This window comes from Ptiloglossa arizonensis, chromosome 9, assembly GCF_051014685.1.
Source record: "Ptiloglossa arizonensis isolate GNS036 chromosome 9, iyPtiAriz1_principal, whole genome shotgun sequence".
NCBI lineage: Eukaryota > Metazoa > Arthropoda > Insecta > Hymenoptera > Colletidae > Ptiloglossa > Ptiloglossa arizonensis.
Window position 1 is genome coordinate 4,203,987 of NC_135056.1, and position 20,974 is coordinate 4,224,960.

General features: G+C 26.4%; 2 protein-coding genes across 2 annotated transcripts; both read right to left on the reverse strand.

The window, feature by feature from the left end:
* Positions 1-5,755: 5,755 nt before the first annotated feature.
* On the reverse strand, positions 5,756-8,776 carry Rpl11 (ribosomal protein L11). Its single transcript, XM_076320328.1, has 5 exons — positions 8,755-8,776; positions 8,148-8,324; positions 7,721-7,870; positions 7,489-7,636; positions 5,756-5,969 (listed from the first exon to the last, which is right to left on the reverse strand). Exons 1-5 carry the CDS (start codon positions 8,758-8,760, stop codon positions 5,842-5,844), a joined length of 609 nt encoding a protein of 202 aa, XP_076176443.1. The 5' UTR covers positions 8,761-8,776; the 3' UTR covers positions 5,756-5,841.
* Positions 8,777-9,938: 1,162 nt separating this feature from the next.
* LOC143151641 (uncharacterized) lies at positions 9,939-13,661 on the reverse strand. The gene is made up of 9 exons (XM_076320989.1): positions 13,598-13,661; positions 13,392-13,405; positions 12,833-13,172; positions 12,648-12,768; positions 12,472-12,584; positions 10,630-12,382; positions 10,435-10,565; positions 10,164-10,355; positions 9,939-10,103 (listed from the first exon to the last, which is right to left on the reverse strand). The coding sequence occupies exons 1-9, from the start codon at positions 13,659-13,661 to the stop codon at positions 9,943-9,945; spliced, it is 2,889 nt and encodes a 962-aa protein (XP_076177104.1). The 3' UTR covers positions 9,939-9,942.
* Positions 13,662-20,974: the final 7,313 nt, after the last annotated feature.

A 20,974-nucleotide genomic window follows, 5' to 3' on the forward strand; every position in this document is an offset into this window, starting at 1 on the left:
TACATCACACATACACCTCATTAAAACTATCAATAATGTAGATATATAAATCATAATAACAATATACGTACACTATTTCGTATCATCGTATTAGGCTATTCTACAAATCACATTGACACTAGTCACTATATCAAGCTTTCAAATTCATCCTACAAATATTACAAATATTATACTATGTGCTTGAGAAAAATATTGCTGGGATTCATTAATTCTTACTAAGTGAGTAGAAAGTCATCTGCTTTGACTCCAATTAAGACGTCTATTTGAAAGAAATAGACCTTTTTGATATAGGAATTGATAACTCTGCTGACAAGAAACAAATTAGTAGAACTCAGTAGCATTCTTCTCAAACATTAACAATACATACCAATATGTTTTTTTATTTCTGAAATAACAGAAATCTACAAAATTTAAAAATTTACTGAGGTATTTTTCTGACATTTGTTCTTAAAAGGGCATAGTTAAAAAACTTTTTAAATTTAAACAAAGAAAACTATCTATAGGTTAATAATTGCAATTTAATTATTTCATTGTGCTAGATATCTTGCAAGAAGCTTCTCTAAACTTTTACAGTACATATTCCATAATAAATGTATTTGTCTGCAATTATTATACCTTTCTCTGCACTTGCTTTTCCCATCCATATAGTTATTATAAGGATTTAACTTTGCAAACATTTCTTTGTATACAAATAAACAATTGATATGCCTTTCTTCATTTTCTCCAAAACCATAGTTTTTTTTTCCTACAACTTGACACAACTTTTTGTGTATTTACACATCAAGATAGAATAATTTCTTAGTTCTTGCATGATAACTGTATATAGTGCAACCAATTAAAAGTAGACAGTAATGCATTGTAACAATAATATTGGCAAGACAGGAAGTTGTATAAGAAATAATTGAGCAAGTGTGTCTATTAAACTAATAAAAACTTACAATTAATTATAATGTTTGTAAGAATAAGTGCTTATTGGTGGTGTAAAATGAAAATTATTTCTAATATGAGTTGGGATGGACATACTATGGCTATGGCATATGTAGATTACTTAATTTGAAAAATATTCTCAATTTGAAAAGAGAAACTGTTAATATATCTAATTAATTAAGAATATGTATTTAGTTAAAACAAAATAATCACCCTTAACTATTTTGCAAACGCCCTCTGGTAGAAGACCAACTTTTTTTTTCCCAAAAATTCTTCATGTCTTTAAAGCTGATATTGTAGATTGTAAAACGTTAAACACATAAGTTTAAAAACTATGTGTATAAAATGAATACCTTACTATATAAGTATCTACTTTCTTGACACTAGATTATAAATAAGAAATTCAAATTTCTAAAGAATGCAAAGTTACATCTTGGTTTAATAAATTTATTGTTGTGATGCAATGCATTCTGCAGATTCAAAATTGTCTTCTAATGTCGTAATGTATATTACAACGTCCTCCATATGGTTCAATTGAATTGTTAAAATCAAGCATGAAATCATATCCAAATAATAATACAAAACATACGTTTTGATCGTACATTAAATCTACTATACTAATTTTTTTCATAAATTAAAACTGGTTTTGTGTTATGGATAAACTAGTTTTCTACTCTACTTGTATCCAATATTTAAAAATTTTCTGAAATTCAAATTCCTTAACTTCCCTTGTAAGTAATGTATTTATTTAAACACATATTTTTAATTGGCTATATTGGTTGTATAATTACAATATATTATACTATTTCTTTCTTAAATTATTTATATTTAAAAAATTTTATTTTATTATTTTCAAACAAAACTCATTTTAAAAATCTTGCATTATTATAGTACGTTTGTATTATATAACAGTATAAGTATAACGTGATAAGGATAAAAAAAATACCAAAAGTTCTTTGTTAAATGATTATTACTAATTTTAATTAACAGTATTTGTTACTTTGATTAAGTATATTAACAATAACTATTCAATAGACTGTGTATTTTGTGTATATTTTACCAAATATTATACTTTAAAGAAGAGAAAAAGTTCATTATTTAATTTTAATCATTAAAATTGAAGCAGTATGTGCGTATATTTGATGTAATGGGTTAGTTCTTGTCAATAAAAACATGCACTTCCAATCTTTATGTTTTTAACATAGAAATACATTAATTTCTGTTCAAAACATAATGAAAAACATTTCTTGCTAGAGATATAAATAAATAAAGTTTGTATAGTATAAAAAATGCAATTTCAATTTACAGTTAAGAAAAGTTATAGAAAATATATAGCATAAAACATGAAAGTGTTGTGTAATATTTCTGCTGTATAAAATCAATTGTCAAAAAACATTTCTTTTATACAATTTCATAAGTTTATGATTTTATTTATTCACACAAATAGATCAAAAATTATAAAAAGTAATATAAGTATAAAAATGAACATAGAATGTAATTTAATCCTTTGCATTGGTACTAAAAAATGATTGGTTAACCATATGTTAATATATACAAAGTGTACAATAACAATTTTTATTATATAAAATATTTGTGTTATATATACACAGGGTGACAAACATGCAGCATATTTAGGGAATTATGTAGATAATAGATGCTTGTACAATCTCGTGGTCAAACATATTTTATTAAAGAGTGTGTACGTGTGTGTATGTATGATTATATATATATATAAAATCACAGTATATAATGCATATATGTATATGCATATTACACACACCTGGTATTAAATTTATTAATTAAAATATATAAACTGTATAACACATTGCGATAAACTTTGTATTTATACATACACACTGTAAAGTGAATATAGTTTGTATAATTTCAATGCAAAAGACTAAATACATGTTTATATTTGCATGGTATTAGAAAGACAATATTCTGATCTTATGATAAAGGATAAAAAACAGAATGTACATACACATAATTTATTTTTGCATAAATGGTCTATTTAATTAATCATACGTTACAAAGCTGTTAGAATACCCAAATATACATTATTTAATTTAAATATACATATGTCTATCTATTGTGAAATATACATATATATACATATTATATATAAATATTAAATTATATCAGTCTGGTAATATGACATCCAGATAAGGAAACAATTTGGAGACTGATGGAAATATCTTGCCTTTTTATCCGCCTGTTATGTAAAGTTAAATAAATGTTTTCTGAGAGTATTATAGGGAAACTGTTTGTGGACGTCAGAGGAAGAAAATTAAGAGCACATTTCTTATATACTTATTACAACTCTACTTCATATGTCTCTTGAAGTTATTTACAAGATTTATCATTAGGTTAAAACCAAAGATAAACTTAAATAGTTGGAAACTACGAAATGTAAATGCAGACTGTAAGGAAAAAATATTTATGCTTTACTTTGTCCAGTCGCTATTGAAAAATATGTCAATACCAAACAATATATATTAAACTTCCAATATGCACATGAGATTTAACTCCATATTTGTAATTTTATTAGAGTCATACTTTCAAAGTAATATTAAGGGTATCAGAAAATAATTTCATTACCCTACCTAATGAAATGATTGTATGCTTATGCATATGAAAATTATCAAGAGAAAACCAGAGAATGTTCAAATTTTGTTAAAAATGAATTATAGTGGCAATTTGTTGCTAAATGAGAAATATTAATAAATTAAAGATTATAAATGGAAGACCCTAAGCATTTCTTAATGGAAAAGTTAGTTTAAAATCTTTACGTGCATTCCAAAACAAGAGTTGTCCATACATTAGTACCTAAAAATCAGCAATAACTACAAGATTTTTAGATATAAGCACTTCATTGAAGTGTTGTTTTGAATAATGTGGAGCTCTTTTTTGGGTTTTTTACACTTTCATATGACTGAATGTCTTAGTACGTTTTTAATAATACAGACTATTTATTTTATTCTTGATTTGTTTTATTTCTTTAAACATCAACCCCTTGACCTTCAAATTTGAATGCTCAATTTATTGAAAATAAGTATTTTAAAAAATTCTCTTTTCCTTCAATAGGATTTATTTATTAAGAAATATATTCAATGGTGTAATACATTTTTCTAATCTTTAACTTAATATATAGTGTTTAATTATTAAGTAATTTCATTAAATTTACTTCCATATATGAATTACAGCAAGTAATACAACTCAAAATTGTATGCGGCTTTTTATATCAACATTTTCTTAGAATTTTTTACTAAGGAATAAAAATAATTAGCAATATTTCAAATAAACTTTATTTATTATTTGAATTTTTAAATATTAATTAAAACCAAAGCTAAGTAGCAATCAATATGAAACTATAAAATTCATTTTAATACTAATACATTATTATAAAAATTCATGCTATGAATTCTTTGATTATATAGTTGTTCAAATTTTGAAAAGTATTATACACAGTTGAACAAAATAATTCGGTAAATAATAAGTCAGATGTACAGTTTTTCTGATACCCTTACTAATACTGTCTTATTAAAGGTTATTAGAAATACATTGTATAATGAGACGTAACGCTAGAACGAATATGCAATTTTGCTTCTTATTTTTGAAAGTGGATTTAGAATGTATCTATAGTAGAAGTGCGAACGCTTTTACAAATACTTTCATTAAATAATGTTTAAATTTGACATATTTTATTCATATCACAAGCCATTAAAAAAATGTAAAATATTATTTTCAGAAAATACAATCTTCATATGTCTAATTCTCAAGATCCTTAATGTAAAAATTACATACATATAACTGTTGCTATAAAGTTCCTTTCTTGTAACGTAGAAAACTAGGCCTAATATCTAAATCAATATACGGAATAATTAAGTTTCTATATCAATTTATTTGTACACAATATTGCGTCTAAGGAAGATCATTTTAAGAAACAAGTGTGTAAAGTAACAGCATTACATATATTGACGAAACCGACAGAACTTTTTGCAGTTTCACCTACTGCAACTATACACTAATGTAGCTATGTTTTTTGTATAAAAAAGCAGTTGCGATAATTATTAAGCTAAATGTTAACCCTTTCGCTATCATGGGCAAATAAAGTTACTCGCTATGAAATTTTTCTCATATACTACAAATGAGTAAAGTGGCTTGCCATAAAGTGTAGTTAAAAAGTTGTAAATCAAGTAAAGTAACTACAGATAGAATTAAAATAAAATATTGATTGTTAATTAAATTATAAACGAGTCACAATTGATAATTGATAGGAAGGTGAAATCACGATAGTCAATGTACTAAGCGATAATTGTTTTTAGTTATGTAAGCGTGAAAATTAATTAACAAACCAAAAATGTCTTGTTTTAAGTACAAACACTTCCTACTAAAAACAAATATATCTTTGAGACGCAAGAAATAAACCCAAAATCTAGATTGTTTGCCCGTAAAGTATACATTTGTGATATAATGGTTGGTTCTGCAAAAGTCGTGAGTGACCAAACCCACGATAGTGAAAGGATCAAACCAAAAATAGTGCAATCAGTTCTCAATTTGTAGTACTAGATTGTAAAATAATTCTATATTATCTTCTTTGTGAAAACGTGAGTTTTATGAATATTATTTAATTTTTGTTTGACTCTGGTGATTATAAAATATGGTGATTAAAAATAAAATCTATAAGATTCTAATTAATTGTTGAGTATGTGTTAATTTCTCAATGTGTTAATAATGAATTTCTCAAGAATTATAAAGGTACAGAATAGTCTAGACAATAAACTAGATAATTGTGTTGCATTTTTCAATGTAATAGTAAAAAACATGGTAAGGTATCATTAATAATTTATTAAACAACAGATAATTTGTTTTCATAATTTTTATGGAGGAATCGTAAAATACAAAATATGTATATTACTTCTTTCCAGCTATAATAATACCATCATATTTCTGCTGGAACCATTTCATTGCATCTTCTTTAGTGAGTCTGTGTTGGAAACCGACTTTTCCAGTTTTTCTTCTTCTATGAGCTACATTAAAACCTGTATATAGGAAAAATATATAGGTAGTATATAAAACAATATTTATTTAACGTATGGGTATAATTATTTTACTAATTATTCATATAATAACAAAAAATATTAAATCAATCTTTACGTAGTTGATAATATAATATTATATATTTAAATGTTTGAAATATTTATCTAATAATTGTGTATCTTCGATAAAAATCTCCTCATTGATTTTCAATTTGTGGTAATAATACATCAATCATTTTGTTACAGTAGAACTCCAATAATAATTGCAAAAAATCAAAATGAAGCAATTTCTCTTTCATGCGATCATCGAAGTAGACAATTTAATAAGTATACATGACTAATAAAAAACATTTGTACATTATTTTACTTTTTGTAACTTAAACTTTTCCCAATATAGAGCAAAATAAATATTTTTTTGTTGCTGATGTTTTTATTCATGTTTGGAAGAAACAATATAATGTTTTAATTCCTTGAACTTTTTTGCATGTTATCCAAAAACTATTTGTCACTGTCTTTAAATTAGCTTAAAATAAATTGATAAATGAAGATCCAATTATCAAAAGTGTTTACTAGCTAATGCTTTCTTATACAATACTACATGTTATTTGTTTATTATCAAATCTAATTATGTTAAAAAGAAAATTAGAACATATATTTTTGGACGATACAATTAAACTATCAAATAGTGAGTAGAATAATGCTTTTGTAAATTAAAAATAGTGTTGGAATATGTTTTTAATTATATTAAATGCGTTATTTGATACACATATTGTTCTAAAATAAGTTAGACTAGTAGCCTGCAAAACAAATTGCAAAAGATTAATTTCTGTTCCCAAAGATATATTTAATGCATTCTAAAAACTGTTTAAATTTTAAAATTGTCAAAATTTATAAGTATGAAATTTCATCTTTTAGGTGCAGCAATATTATTAGATTCGTTATCTTTAACAGATGTTATGAATCAATTTTTATATTAAATTTTTGGCAATTTATTTCAATGAATATTTCATTTCTGGTCGGTAAAGAAGTTTAAACTGTTACCACTCAATTGAGCACATTCAAATTAATTAATAAATCTTTTGGTTTTTTCATAAGAAGCTAAACTTCCGCTCCATTGTAATAGAGGTAGACAGATGGTATTGGACATCGCATTTAATACAATAATTGCAAGCACATTGAAAATAAATAAATTGTAAAACATTTTTCAAAATTAGCAACATTTTTTTAAAAACTCAGTATTTAATGTGTGTATCATTCATAAATATTAATTGTAATAAATTTAAGATGAAAAATACTAGTAGCAACAATATATAAATATAATAAATCATACTATGTTGCATCAATTAAGTAACACACCCAGTAAAAGAAGTGGGCATGGGTTGCAAATATGATGCATTTTCTTTAGCACATGTTTTTTAAAACAATAGACACAACATAATACAAGGGTATCTATAGTACCATATAAATGTGCATATGCAACTACTTTATAGTGTAATCAAATGCAAAATAAAAATAAACTAACCTGGACGTCCAAGTACAACGTAAAAGTCCAAACCATAAATACCAATACTGGGATCGTATTTAATTCCTAAGTCAATGTGTTCTTGAATACCAAAACCAAAATTTCCGGTACCAGAGAAATTCTCTTTTCTCAACTCATACTCTCGTACCTCCAATATAAAAGTGCAATCTTAGTTTTGTAAAAACAAAAATATATTATTATTAAAATATACATAATAAATATTCAGAATTACCTTTAATCCACGTTCCAGAATTTCTTCTGCTTTAGCACCTCGAACTGTACAGTGCACTGCAATTTTTTCATTACGACGGATACCAAAGGAACGAACAGTATATCTTGCTTTAGAAAAGACAGGTTGTTGCCCAGTTAATTGTTCCAGTACCTATAAAATTCGAAAAGACAAATACAAATATTATTTTCTCTTAATATTAGATGTAATTAAGAAAAGATAAAGATTAATATTTTAAATTAATATTATTTATATATATAGATAAAACTAATATTATTAGTTTTTATCAATTAAAATTCTTCATAAAGTATGTAACAATTGTTGTAGGATATGTAATTACATGACATGGAAAAATATAAAAAGATGCAGTAATAATAAGTGTAATTAGAAATGTACATTGAATATTATGAACAATATTTTTAAAACTTACCTTTGCAGCACGAGTAAGTCTATCACCAGATTCCCCCACACAAATGTTCAAACAAAGTTTACGAATGCGAACTTCGCGCATTACATTCTTCGATGAATCTTTTGGTTCCTTCCTCACCTTCTTTTTAGGTTTTTCAGCCTTTCCTTCAGGCTTTTTTTCAGGGGCTTTTATTGCATCCTACAACAAAATTGGTATATCAACACGTTTTTCTCAATAACAGTTGCATGTTATACTTATTATTGCATATACTACTGAAAAATGCTTGAAAGTATGATTCATTTCGTAACAGTAGATTATAAAATGTAGATGCTGAACCTTTTCCGTTTTAGCATTTTATCATTTATCTATGAAAAACTGCTTTGTAAATTGTATAAACATTACAGAACGTCTATATAGGTTATACTTGCGGAACACGCCATTCAATAACCTTATTTGTCATATTAAAAATTGTACAAGCTAATGTATTTAAATGAAAAAGAATATTATTGATATTGAATTAATAATCATAGATTCTTTTTAGTTTATACGAAATTCTTTTCTCAAGCCCGATGCCGCCAATACTTATAGATTTCGAGAACTGTTTTTAAGGTAACAACTGCACACTCACCGCCATGATGAAGAGAAAAGAATGTGATCGAGATGCACTCTACTGACGAACATTAGAAATGTCAAGACATCTTTATCAGGCTTGCCAAACTAACTGAAATATGTTTAATGCATTTACGTTAACTCAAAATGGAGTTATTCTGGAATAAATGGAGTGGATTCTGGCTAATTTAGGGGAAAATTACCATACGATTTTTCAAAATTTTAAAAATTGTTTTTTTTTTGCTGCTGCTTTAAGAATAGTGCAAAGTTTCTTTCGATAAATTATAATTATTAAATTAGTAATTGTATGAGAAGAAGCATTTGGGGAAAAAAGATTTTTTTAACAATTTTTATTGTATTTTTAAAAAATGCTACTTTTTAATGTTATATATTTAAAAATATAAAAAACTAAAGAATATAGTCTTACGTAGGTATCCATTTTACAAACCAATTTTTAAAAAAAGCGACATTTTAAAATTAACCAAATAAAAATAAATTGTAGGTAACATTTTTTAATTTGAATTGTATTTAACATTTCTTTAAAACAATTAGAAAAAATTGTTCAAAAAATTTTTTTTTAATTTAAATAAAGTATATTTAGTATATTTCACTAGTATATTTCACTAGTATATTTCACTAGTTTTAAAATAAGTATGTTTGCATATCACTAAAGACTACACATATCTAAATTTCAGGCAAGTTCAAAATAATTTCCAAATAGTGTCCAATTTAGCATAGAATAACTGAATATGTTTTAAGTAATATAAAACATTCATTATTATAGTTTTATTTGTGTCCAGTAATTTAAAATAAGGTATTAACAAAAATATAATAGAAATATCTAATAAAAAAATTATGCACAGAGTATAGAAACTTTATATTATTTTTTATTTATACATGTAATTGTATTTCTCTCAATGTTAACAACTTTATTGGTTGAGTAAATTTGTTGAAATTGTTAAGATTTATCTTTTGGAAAATTTATGACTTTGATAATTATCTCAGTGGTTTACCTTTAGCATGAAATACAAAATTGTCAACAACATATAGAAGGGTAGAATTGGAGAAAGTACAGATTGACTTATGTCAAATCTTATGATTATTTTATAATAATCCTCCAATAATACAAAAACCATATTTTATTATCTAATACTTATATGCATAGTAGTTCTCATGGTGTCAATGAATTTCTAATCTATATTAAGTATTAGGCATCTTGAGTGGTAGGCACCTTAATCCTATTATTTTTTTTTGAAGTTTTTTTTATGCTCTTACTTTTATAGGAAGTATTGTACAAAGAAAATAGAGTGTCCTGTGAAGTACCAGGATTGTATATTGGAGTATTACCTTTTAAAGTAATACGTTCTCCTAAAAAAAAAACATTTTGCTTGACTGTATTTTGAAAAATAATAATATTTAATTACTTACCAGTCCAATAACGTAATAAAGGTATAATTCTTCTTCCTTTTGAACTTACACCAATATTTATTGTGTCCAGTGGATCATTCTTTTTCTGCACAAGAGATTTATGACTTTGTAGTAACTTCCATGTTTTACAAAATTGCTGTATTTCTGAAGGACATCCATAACGACATTGGCTTAACAATTCTTTAGGTATCACTATGAAAACAATAATGTTATATTCTTAATTAATTGTATTAATCATAAAATATTTGAATGCAATGTTTTAATTTCTGACCACTCTTTGTATCGTTTAAATCACCGACTAGCTTATACATTTCGTGATGTTTTGTCTCAAACAGGTTTGTTGAAAATTGGCAAAGCACAGGTTCTGTTTTAAATCCTTTATACACAATGTGACCAGACTCGCTGTATGAATATAATAATGTATTCGTATTGTATTAAAGGGGTATAAGTACATTTTAACACTTACTTTATTAAATTTCCCTCAAAAATTAAATCCAAATCTATTACTTTTGGCACCCAAGAGGATAATAAATTAATTTTAAATGTATCAACAGCTTCATTCTGGTTACTTTCAGGAACTCCTGAACGATTTTGTGGCATCTCTGTCAAAGTAGAATTCACATGATTGAATTGAACTGTAACATTTTCTTCAGGATCTTTTTCATTGATACTTGATGATATTGATTTCGAATTTCCAGCATTAGATTCTTTTAATAGGGACTCTTTTTGTATTAAAGTTTGAGTTTTTTCATTCAGTTCCTTAATATTCTTATTCCTCTTTTCAATAACATTTAGTTTTGAATTTTGTGCAAATTGTTTTAAATCATTTTGTGCGGTATCTATAACAACAGGTACTGAACTAATTACAGTAGGTTTTGAAATTTTATTAGTAACTTCCTTTAATTGGGGTAAGAGTTGCTTAAGTTGTCCATGAGATGTATAATTTTGATACTGATAATTCATATTTTGACTGCTTTTTTTAATAATTTCTATATAAAACTGTGCTTCTGCTGTTTGATTTTTATCTCTTATATTTTCATCAATTTCAGATTTATTATTTGGAATTATATTAGAAGAATTACAAAGATTTGTGGTAGATGGATGAAAAAATAATGAATTTTCTTTTATAAAATGTGCCTGCATTTTATACACATTTTTCTCTGCCATAAAATCATTTGTTTTATGGCATTCTTCCCCTTCAATTATATTAGATTTTGTGTGTTTATTTACATTACTTCCAATATTTTGATTAATATATTTTTTAAATTTTGATATTTCCTTTTCATCTTCTATAATACTAACACTGGAAGAATAATAATTTGAGTCATTAATTTTTTCAGATCTTAGATCATTAGAACTTATAACTGAAAGAACATTTAAAGTATGTTCTTTTTCCACATTATACTTCTGATCCATAACACTTTTTTTTACTTTACGTTTAGGAGGCAATATGAATGATTTCCTTCGCCGTTGTATCAATGCTAATGGTAGCTTAGGAACTCCAGAATAAATTTCACTTTCACTGTTAGAAGTATCACTATCTTTAATTTCATTTCCTTTAGTAAACTTTTTCTTCTTTTGTGATAAATAATTATAGTCAATAAGTTTTTTGTTTGTTATTATATACTTATCTTTATTAAATTTAACATCATTTTGATGATCAAAATGGAATGGTAAACTGTTTGTTTCATTCTTATGTATCTGTACTACAGATTTATTTTGTTCTGTTTCAAAATTCTTTATATTGAATTCATTTTCTATAATTGATCCATTTAACAGGATGTAATGTAACTGATCAAGTAATTCATAAACTCTACTGAAACAAGTTTCAGGGCATTTTTTAACTGCTAAAATATTTACAATAAGATCTAATTTGTCTTTCAATTTATTTAATTTATTATCCGAGTAAGAACAATTTGAAGTTACATTTCCCTGATGTTTAGAAGTTTCTTTATTATAATCCAACCATGTAGCTAGGTTCGTATCAGATGTACATGTGTGATGTATACTTTGACTGAGTGTATCATTTATTTGATGTATATCTACTGATGTAATATCTGTTATATCACTTCTTAAATCATCATCATTGTCCATCATAGGAGTAGGCCAACGAAAAGATACTTTACACCCTTGTACAAACGTTCTCCAAATTTCCCAAATGTTTTCCCAGTCACCAGGAAATCCATTATAAAATTTATCTCTGATATAATCTGGTAATTCTAAGAAATAATTACATTATATTTTTAAATACTAAAATAAAAACAAATATGCAAAACCCTTCTATAAATAGATATTGCAAACCATTTACCATGCTCATCGTCAACAATATTTCCTTTTAAGTGATATAAATGCTTATAAGTACATTGAATAATGGTAATTGTCAAACGTCTTGTAATAGCTGCACTTTCAATAATTATTCCACTGAAACAATAATATATAATTAAAATTGAAATGTAATTATTATGCAAGATTATGTAAACCTACCAATCTATTGTTCCTCTAATAATTAATTGACTTTGTTTATTTAACATGACTTTCCATTGTGTAAGAACCATAGCATTTGTATTATGAACATTATCATTATTAAAATTAGTCTGTGAAGGACCTAGAGCATTATTTTTAGATAATTCTTCTTTAAATATTACTTTGCAATACTTCTCTAGTAATACACATTGATATTCTGTTTCCTTTCTTAAGTGCAAACAGAACATGGTCAATATCAGGTGGTGACATCAAAAGATAATCACCTTGAGAATCAGTTTCTTCATTCAGTTGTTTAATGTTAGACATATCAATTGGTTTGAAATTATTTTTAATATTGCTCCTAGCAGGAAGCACAATACTTGAATCAACTTTATTTATATTGCTATTAGACATACTATTAGGTGTCATAGATAATGGATATAGTTTATTTCCATTCTGTCCATCTTTTTCTCTAAATGCTGTAATTTCCAAAGCTTTTTTTAATTCGTTATATCGATTATTGTTTTGAAAATCAGTTAATTTTATCTGTACAAATGTAGGTAAATTCAAGATGTCATAATTATTTGAAATTCAATAGTGGATGCATATAATTACCTCCTATGTGCCATCTGAAAACTTCAATTTTAGAATTTGAAGTTAAATATTTATGCTTAATTTAATATTTTTAATTGGTTTTTTTATATTCTTGATAATTTATATGATATTGAAACAAGATTTGGTGAATTTTAAATATCACATATTTACCAGAGTAACCTTCACTTAAAATTTTTCAAAATTCTAATATATTTATGTGCATAATGAAATGTAGGAGAAAATAAAATATTTTTCGCATTTTAGAATAATAAATTATCAATGGATTACCTTAATTATTCAATTTTATTGCGTATGTACATCGTTAATTTAATATTTGCGTATAATTTTGTTACTTATCCTACATTAAATTCGAATACGAAACTGTGAAATCATTTCGTCCTTATAGGAGTTCTCAGTTATGTTTACATCAGATACATGCATGTTACAAATTTAGCTCATAAAAACATTCGTACATAAAGGTGAAATTCGTTCAACTTAATTTTATTGACATTTGAACAGTGTTTTTAAAAAATGTAATTACATGTAAGTAAAGTAGAGTTCTTGATTTTTAAAATGAGGTAAGTACAAATCGAATAAAAATATTTTCCTTTAAGCAACTAAGGAATATTTATTACGTAATATAAACATCGATTCACAAAAGTTTTCGTACGGTTGCGAAATGTTATATATACATACATGTGTAAATGTTTCAAACAAATAGCGATTGGAAACGTTTAGATGCTGAAAATTAACAGTCAAAGGTCTTGGTTGAATTTCAATAAAGGGATCATATCATTATTAAAATTAGCTTAAAAATATGAACTGTGATAAGAAACGTAGAAAAACGACTATCGAAGAGTGACAAATTGTTATTAATTTATTTAAACAGAAAAAATAGTTCAGAAGAATTAAAAATATTGTTGGAAAACCCCATTCCACAATACAATATATTGCATACAATACGATTGAAAATCTTGAAACAGAGAATGAAAATGTTATTTTGCAAATAATAAGAGCTAAGCTTCTTATCGATACAAAAAATATTGTTAGAAAATTCAAAGAATGTATCGGAACTAATGTGCATGCTGAAATTGTCGATCGAACATTGTATCAAAAAGGTTTGATACATACATATACCGCTAGATGCAAATCATTCGTCAACGAAACTAATAGAAATAAAGACGGCAATTTGCAACAGATTATATGAATAAATCAGTTTTTTTTTTGTGAGGAGACAATATTTACAGATGAAAGTAAATATTATATAATGTTTTCCGATCCGATGAAAAGAAGAAAATATAGAGAAAATCAAGAATTTTTGTGGGCCACTGTATGTATTGCTAACTGATAAGAGATGAGATGTTTGAAGTGTTGTCTTCTTTGACAAATTGAAACAATTTGTCTTCAGTGACATTTGCCATGCTTTTATTTTTTGTCCTCAGTAGAACAGGTGCTCAACACGAGCAATTATGTAAATACATAATGATTAATTTATAAACGATAGGACCTTCTCCCTGTTTTATCCCAAACTGCCAAACACGCGCAAACCCTTTCATCGTGATAAAAATAACAAGTATAAACAAGTGCAATTGTTATTATTATCATTTCGTCACAAAAAAAAAATAAAAAAATTGTTTTCTTTAATTTCGGAGTAGCTGAACTGAAATCATAATCATAATTAAATGAAATATCATAATGTATCGGAAAATTTGAAAGCAAAAGTATTCATCTACTTACAAACTAATCGAGTTATTTTTATATAAAGCTGAAGTTTATATTTCACGGGGTTGTATTATTTTACTACGAATATTGCGCAATGAAAATAATTTCCCTTTCGATGAAGACGTTAAGAATATGTAAGGTAACTATGGTTTGCATTTTTAACAATATTTGATATTGGCTTTAGCACGAACTCAATAACATAATTCAAGATCGTGAAACGCTCATTCGAGATTAGTCAAAATCGGTAGACGTCATATATAAACAATATTATGTGTACGATATTTCAAATAAATAGGAAGTACGATGTTATTTGGGTAGTTAAATTTTACACACATGTTAATACAGACGTTTCAACATATCACAGATGTAAAATTCACGATTACCTTTGCACACAAAGATCGATTACCTTGTTAGTTTTAACGAGAATTTGATGTGTTTCATCTCTTTGATTCTTTTAGCAAAAATTTAATATTTTCGTCATATGATACTCCTAGCGAAAACATTCGATTCTTTAGAAATAATTTTATTAAAATACTGAAAGTATATATTTTACATGTAAATTTTTGTGGAAGAATTAAATGACTCACCTTATATATCGTATTTCCAAAGTTTCAGCTACTTATGTATAGCCTTCCCCTGATTTGAAGTCTTGCAGGAGGGCACAGGTGCAAAGAGGGATCTGACTGCTCATCCCCACCTGAGCCGCACGTTCTGAACCTTAGCCACGCACTCTGCCATAGTAGTAGGAATAGATTTCAATTGCGCCCCTATCTCAATATGTATGCAAATATAAAGCTTGACGACTATAAACTACTGAGGCTTTGTTTATGCTTACATTTAATACACAAAACGTCTGTTTTATCTTATACGAGTTATTTAATATAAAAAAGAACATTATGTAATATTAACAGTTTTTCTATAGATGGAGTAATAAAGATGATTTTGAAAGATAATTAATTTTCCTTAATGAAATCAAATATTTTCTATGACACAATTCGACGTAACTCGTCATTTTCCACAAAAAAGTATCAAGCCATGTTTTTCAAGAGAACAGTGTTCCAAAGGTAGTAAAATTAAACATTGCTATTACCGCACATAAGAAATACAGGCCGAACAGAATAATAAAAATCAGAAAATTAAGTTTTTCCTTAAAAAAAAGTATACGTCTTTTTAAGAAAGCAATGGATTCATTGGATACATTTTGTTCGTAATCAACACATGAAACCTATTATAATTAACTATTGTCTGAAAATTTTTTTTACCAGACCATTGGAAATGCCTAAAAAATCGTGGCAACAGTTATGTGCCACACATTGTAATAGGTTGTTCAATAAGTTTTGTCGTTCGATAAAACAAGTAGCAAACTTATATACTGATTAATTTATAAACGAAATATCATAATCAGAAATATTATATCATAATCAGAAATATCATAAGGCAAATACAGTACTGTAACTAACAGTATAGTACTAGGTTGCTCAATAAGTTTTGTTATTCGATAGAACTTATTGAATAGTACTAGATTGAACAATTTATTAGGTATACCCCTTCTACTTTTCTCGCATTCCTGCCACGGGACTTGAAGTCAACGGTAAGATATATATATATGTTCAAGATGGATCAAAGTGAGTTTGGGCTAGATATTTTGAAGAGGACCCCCCGCCAAGATGGGCGTAAAATAATGTTTTACGTACGAAATTGCTGTATTTGAATAATTGAGATTTGATCGTATTCATTCGTTATATGCTAAGTGATTGCTTTAAACTTAGAAGTACACATTCTTCTTGATTGCAGTTTCAGAAATATATTTGATTTTATACACTGTGGAAGCATAGTTCGTGGTACAATTGAAAAGAACACGATTTCTTTAAAAATATAAGTCGAAAGTGTAAAATGAACTCTTTATAAATTGCTATTCTTTTGTTTGTGTTTGTGAAAATTAACAGTGACATGATTGATTACAAGACAACAGTTTCTTGTAATTTATTCATTTAATTGAGATCTTAATAGTTTGTAATTTTTTTTTAAATCGAGTATTTAACATCGCATTGACAACGAGGTCATTAGCAACACGAGTTAGTTGGTATTACATATATTCATAAAGTATACTGTTGCTTTGAATGAACTTGAGGGTGTTCTTAGCATTTTCCATGTTGTTGAAAATTTTTTTCAGTAAGTTGGGAACTTTTTCACGGATTCCTGGAGCTTCGTATTTTTTACAGAAGAGCAAAATGTGTTTGTGAGTTAAGAGTTGTTGGGACTTGTCGCAGTAGGGGGAGATGTTTTCTCCAAGAGATGTTCCTGTATAATTCTTGTGTGGACGATCTGTATTCTGTTAAGTACGACTTAGTCTCTTCTGTTGATGGGTCTTCCTACTCATCGTCAAAGAAATCGTTGGAGCTATTGTTAAGTTTCTTTGGTTTCTTAGAGTTCCATTTTAGGTTCATTCTTTTTTTAAATATGTTGAAGTTCTTAAACTTAATTTTATGTACCTATTCCGGGCTCGGTGATAATCGATAGTCGCGACTCGCGTATTATTACGCGCTCGGTGATAGCTGACAGTCACGACTCGCGGATTATTCCGCGCTTGGATGCAAATAGGTTAACCTCTTACTACTCGTCTTTTTTAATTACGAATAAAATTTATCAGGTACAAAATAATACAAAAATTGTTGAAACAATGCTGAAATAATTATTTCGCAGTATTATTTGCGAAATTTGATTTGCATATAGCTGATAAGATTATATTTGTCTGGTTGGGCTATTTCTTTGATTCGTTAATAAAGGAGCAAATTTTTACGTAAAATGACAATTTTTCTTTTAAAATAACGCAACTCTATTAATTCTCCAAAATTGAAAACTCGCTTTCTGACAGGTCGTGATCGATATACTATAATTTAATAAAATTCCATCCATTTTTATGGCAACATGTAACACTTTTTAAACGTTCAATAATAAATTACATAAATTATACGCAATTAAAATAGGAAACGGTAAATTAACAAATCCCGATTAACTAATAAAAGGAGATTAATAATTTTAAAATGACAATTTAATGTTATAGATTTAACTAATTTTTATTAGGTTTATTTAATCATTAGAAGTAATTTATTACTATCATTTGATTTAAAAAATCAATTCTTTTGTCAGACATCTAATGATTTGATTTAATTAAATATTATATAAGTAGGTTAAAATTTAATTTTGGTTGTTAATTCAATTAATAAAGTTTGAATAATTAGTTCTTTCCACAACAATTGGCATAAATCTGTGATTAGCTCCGCAGATTTCAGAACATTGTCCGAAAAATACTCCAGGTCGATTAGTAATTAAATTTATTTGGTTAATTCGCCCTGGTACTGAGTCTATTTTTAAGCCTAAAGACGGAACAGTTCAAGAGTGAATTACGTCGTTTGATGTTGTTAATATAGTATTCGAATTAGTGTATTAGATGGAATAATTATTCGATTATCTACGTCTAGGAGAAGAAAAATGTAAATATTATTTAAATCTTTATCTATATAGGAGTTAAAATTTAAATTATTAAATTCTGGGTATTCATAGGATCAATATCATTGGTGCCCAATTGAATTGATTGTTAAGTATACGGGTATTCATAGTTCATCAATAAAATATAGGGTTTTTAAAGAAGGAAGTGCAATTACTCCTAAAATTATTATTGGGAGTAAAGTTCATCCAATTTCAATATGATGATTTTTAAGTAACAATCGATTGATAAATTTATTAGTAAAAATATCTAATATAATTATTAGAGTTAATGAAGAGATTATAATTATTATAATTATTGTGAAGTTGTGAAAAAGATTTAAATTATCGGCATATGGCGAATTGGGGTCTTGGAAATTAATTATTTTTCAATGGGACATTTTTAATAAAAATATTAAATTTTATAAATGAATCTTAAATTCATGCACTAATCTGCCATATTAAGATTTGTTTTTAATAATTAGAGGAATAGAGAGGAATGAGTGGTCTTTTGGGGAAAAGTTTTGGGGTCATTCTAGTGATGATTGATTAAATTTAAATATAGCTAGACGTTTAGTTATAAATCTCTCCAATATAATAAACAAGAGTAAAATTATTCTTTTGAATGAAATTATTGAGCCAATAGATGATAATGAATTTTCACAGTAGTAGGAATCCGGGTAATCTGAATAACGTCGAGGTATTCCTATCATTCCTAAAAAATGCTGAAGGAAAAAAGTTATATTTACCCCAATAAATATTATATAAAATTGAGTTTTAAGATAAAATTGATTTAGGGTAAATCCTGTGAATAAAGGGAATCAATGAATTAATGAAGCAATAATAGAAAATACTGCTCCTATTGACAGAACATAGTGGAAATGAGAGACAACATAGTATGTATCATGTAGTATAATATCAATAGATGAGTTTGATAATATAATTCCTGTTAATCCTCCTATTGTAAATAAAAAAATAAAGCCAAATTATCAAATAATAGAAGGATTAATAATAAGTTTTGACCCGTAGTACGTAGCTAGTCATCTAAATACTTTGATTCCTGTGGGAAATGCAATGATTATAGTTGCCGAAGTGAAATAAGCTCGTGTGTCTACATCTAAGCCTACTGTGAATATGTGATGTGCTCACACAATAAATCCTAGAAATCCAATTCCGAGTATTGCATAAACCATCCCTAGGTTCTCAAAAGTTTCCTTTTTCCCTCTTTCATTGAAAATGATATGGGAGATTAATCCAAACCCGGGTAAAATTAAAATATAGACTTCAGGATGCTCAAAAAATGAAAATAAATGTTGAAATAAAATTGGATCCCCTCCCCCAGTAGGATCAAAGAAGGAAGTATTTAAATTTCGGTCTGTTAATAACATAGTAATAGCTCCGGCAAATACAGGTAGTGAGAGAAGAAGCAAAATTGTAGTAATTAATACTGACCAAGCAAATAAGGATATTTGATCGAATTTTAAAGCATTATTTTTTATTTTAAGAATTGTAACAATAAAATTAATTGATCCTATAATTGAAGAGAAACCTGCAATATGCAAAGAAAAAATTGTTAAGTCTATAGATGAAGATGGGTGATCAAGATTTGATGACAAAGGAGGGTAGATTGTTCATCCAGTTCCCGAGCCTGGGAATAATAGTGTTGTAAGAATTAAAAGTAATAATGAAGGGGGGATTAGTCACAATCTTATATTATTTATTGGGGGAAATGCTGTATCAGGGGATCCATTTATTAAGGGAATTACTCAGTTTCCGAATCCTCCGATTATAAATGGTAAAACTATAAAAAAAATTATTACAAAAGCATGTGATGTTACAATTGAGTTATAAATTTGGTCGTTATTAATTCAAGTTCCTGGCCTATTTAATTCTATTCGAAATATAATAGTATCCTTAAAGAAGAACCAATTATACCAGATCATATAGCTGATATGAAATATAATATCCCAATATTTTTGTGATTTGTTGAATACATATATTAATTATGTTAAAAATTAATATAACCAGTATATCATAAATATAAATATAAATATTAAAAAAGTTATAAATAGATAATAGTTTAGAAAATTAAGGTTAATTTTGTTGTATATTTTTTATTTAATTGAAGGGAAAAAATATAAGAAGGATATATTTAAATAATTTCATGATGTAATTAATCTTATAAAAAAATATACAATTATTAAAAGTATAAATTTTATTCATGAATTGATTAATGTTTCTAGGACGATTCATTTCAGTATAAAGAGTGCTATAGGCGGGAAATTTGTGTACATAATAATTATTGAGTATAAAATAATTTTTCTTTTATTAGAGGTTAATATATTAAATAAGGAAGAAGAATTAATCATTATTATTTTAAATATAAAAATTAAAATTAAAGAAATTATTGAATATAAAATGAAATATGTTAAAAATGTATTTTTGTTAATTATTAATAAAATAACTATAATAGATGTTTGTATAACAGTTGAATATCCTATAATTATTTTGATTGATTTTTTATTTAAGCAAATGATAGGGGCAAT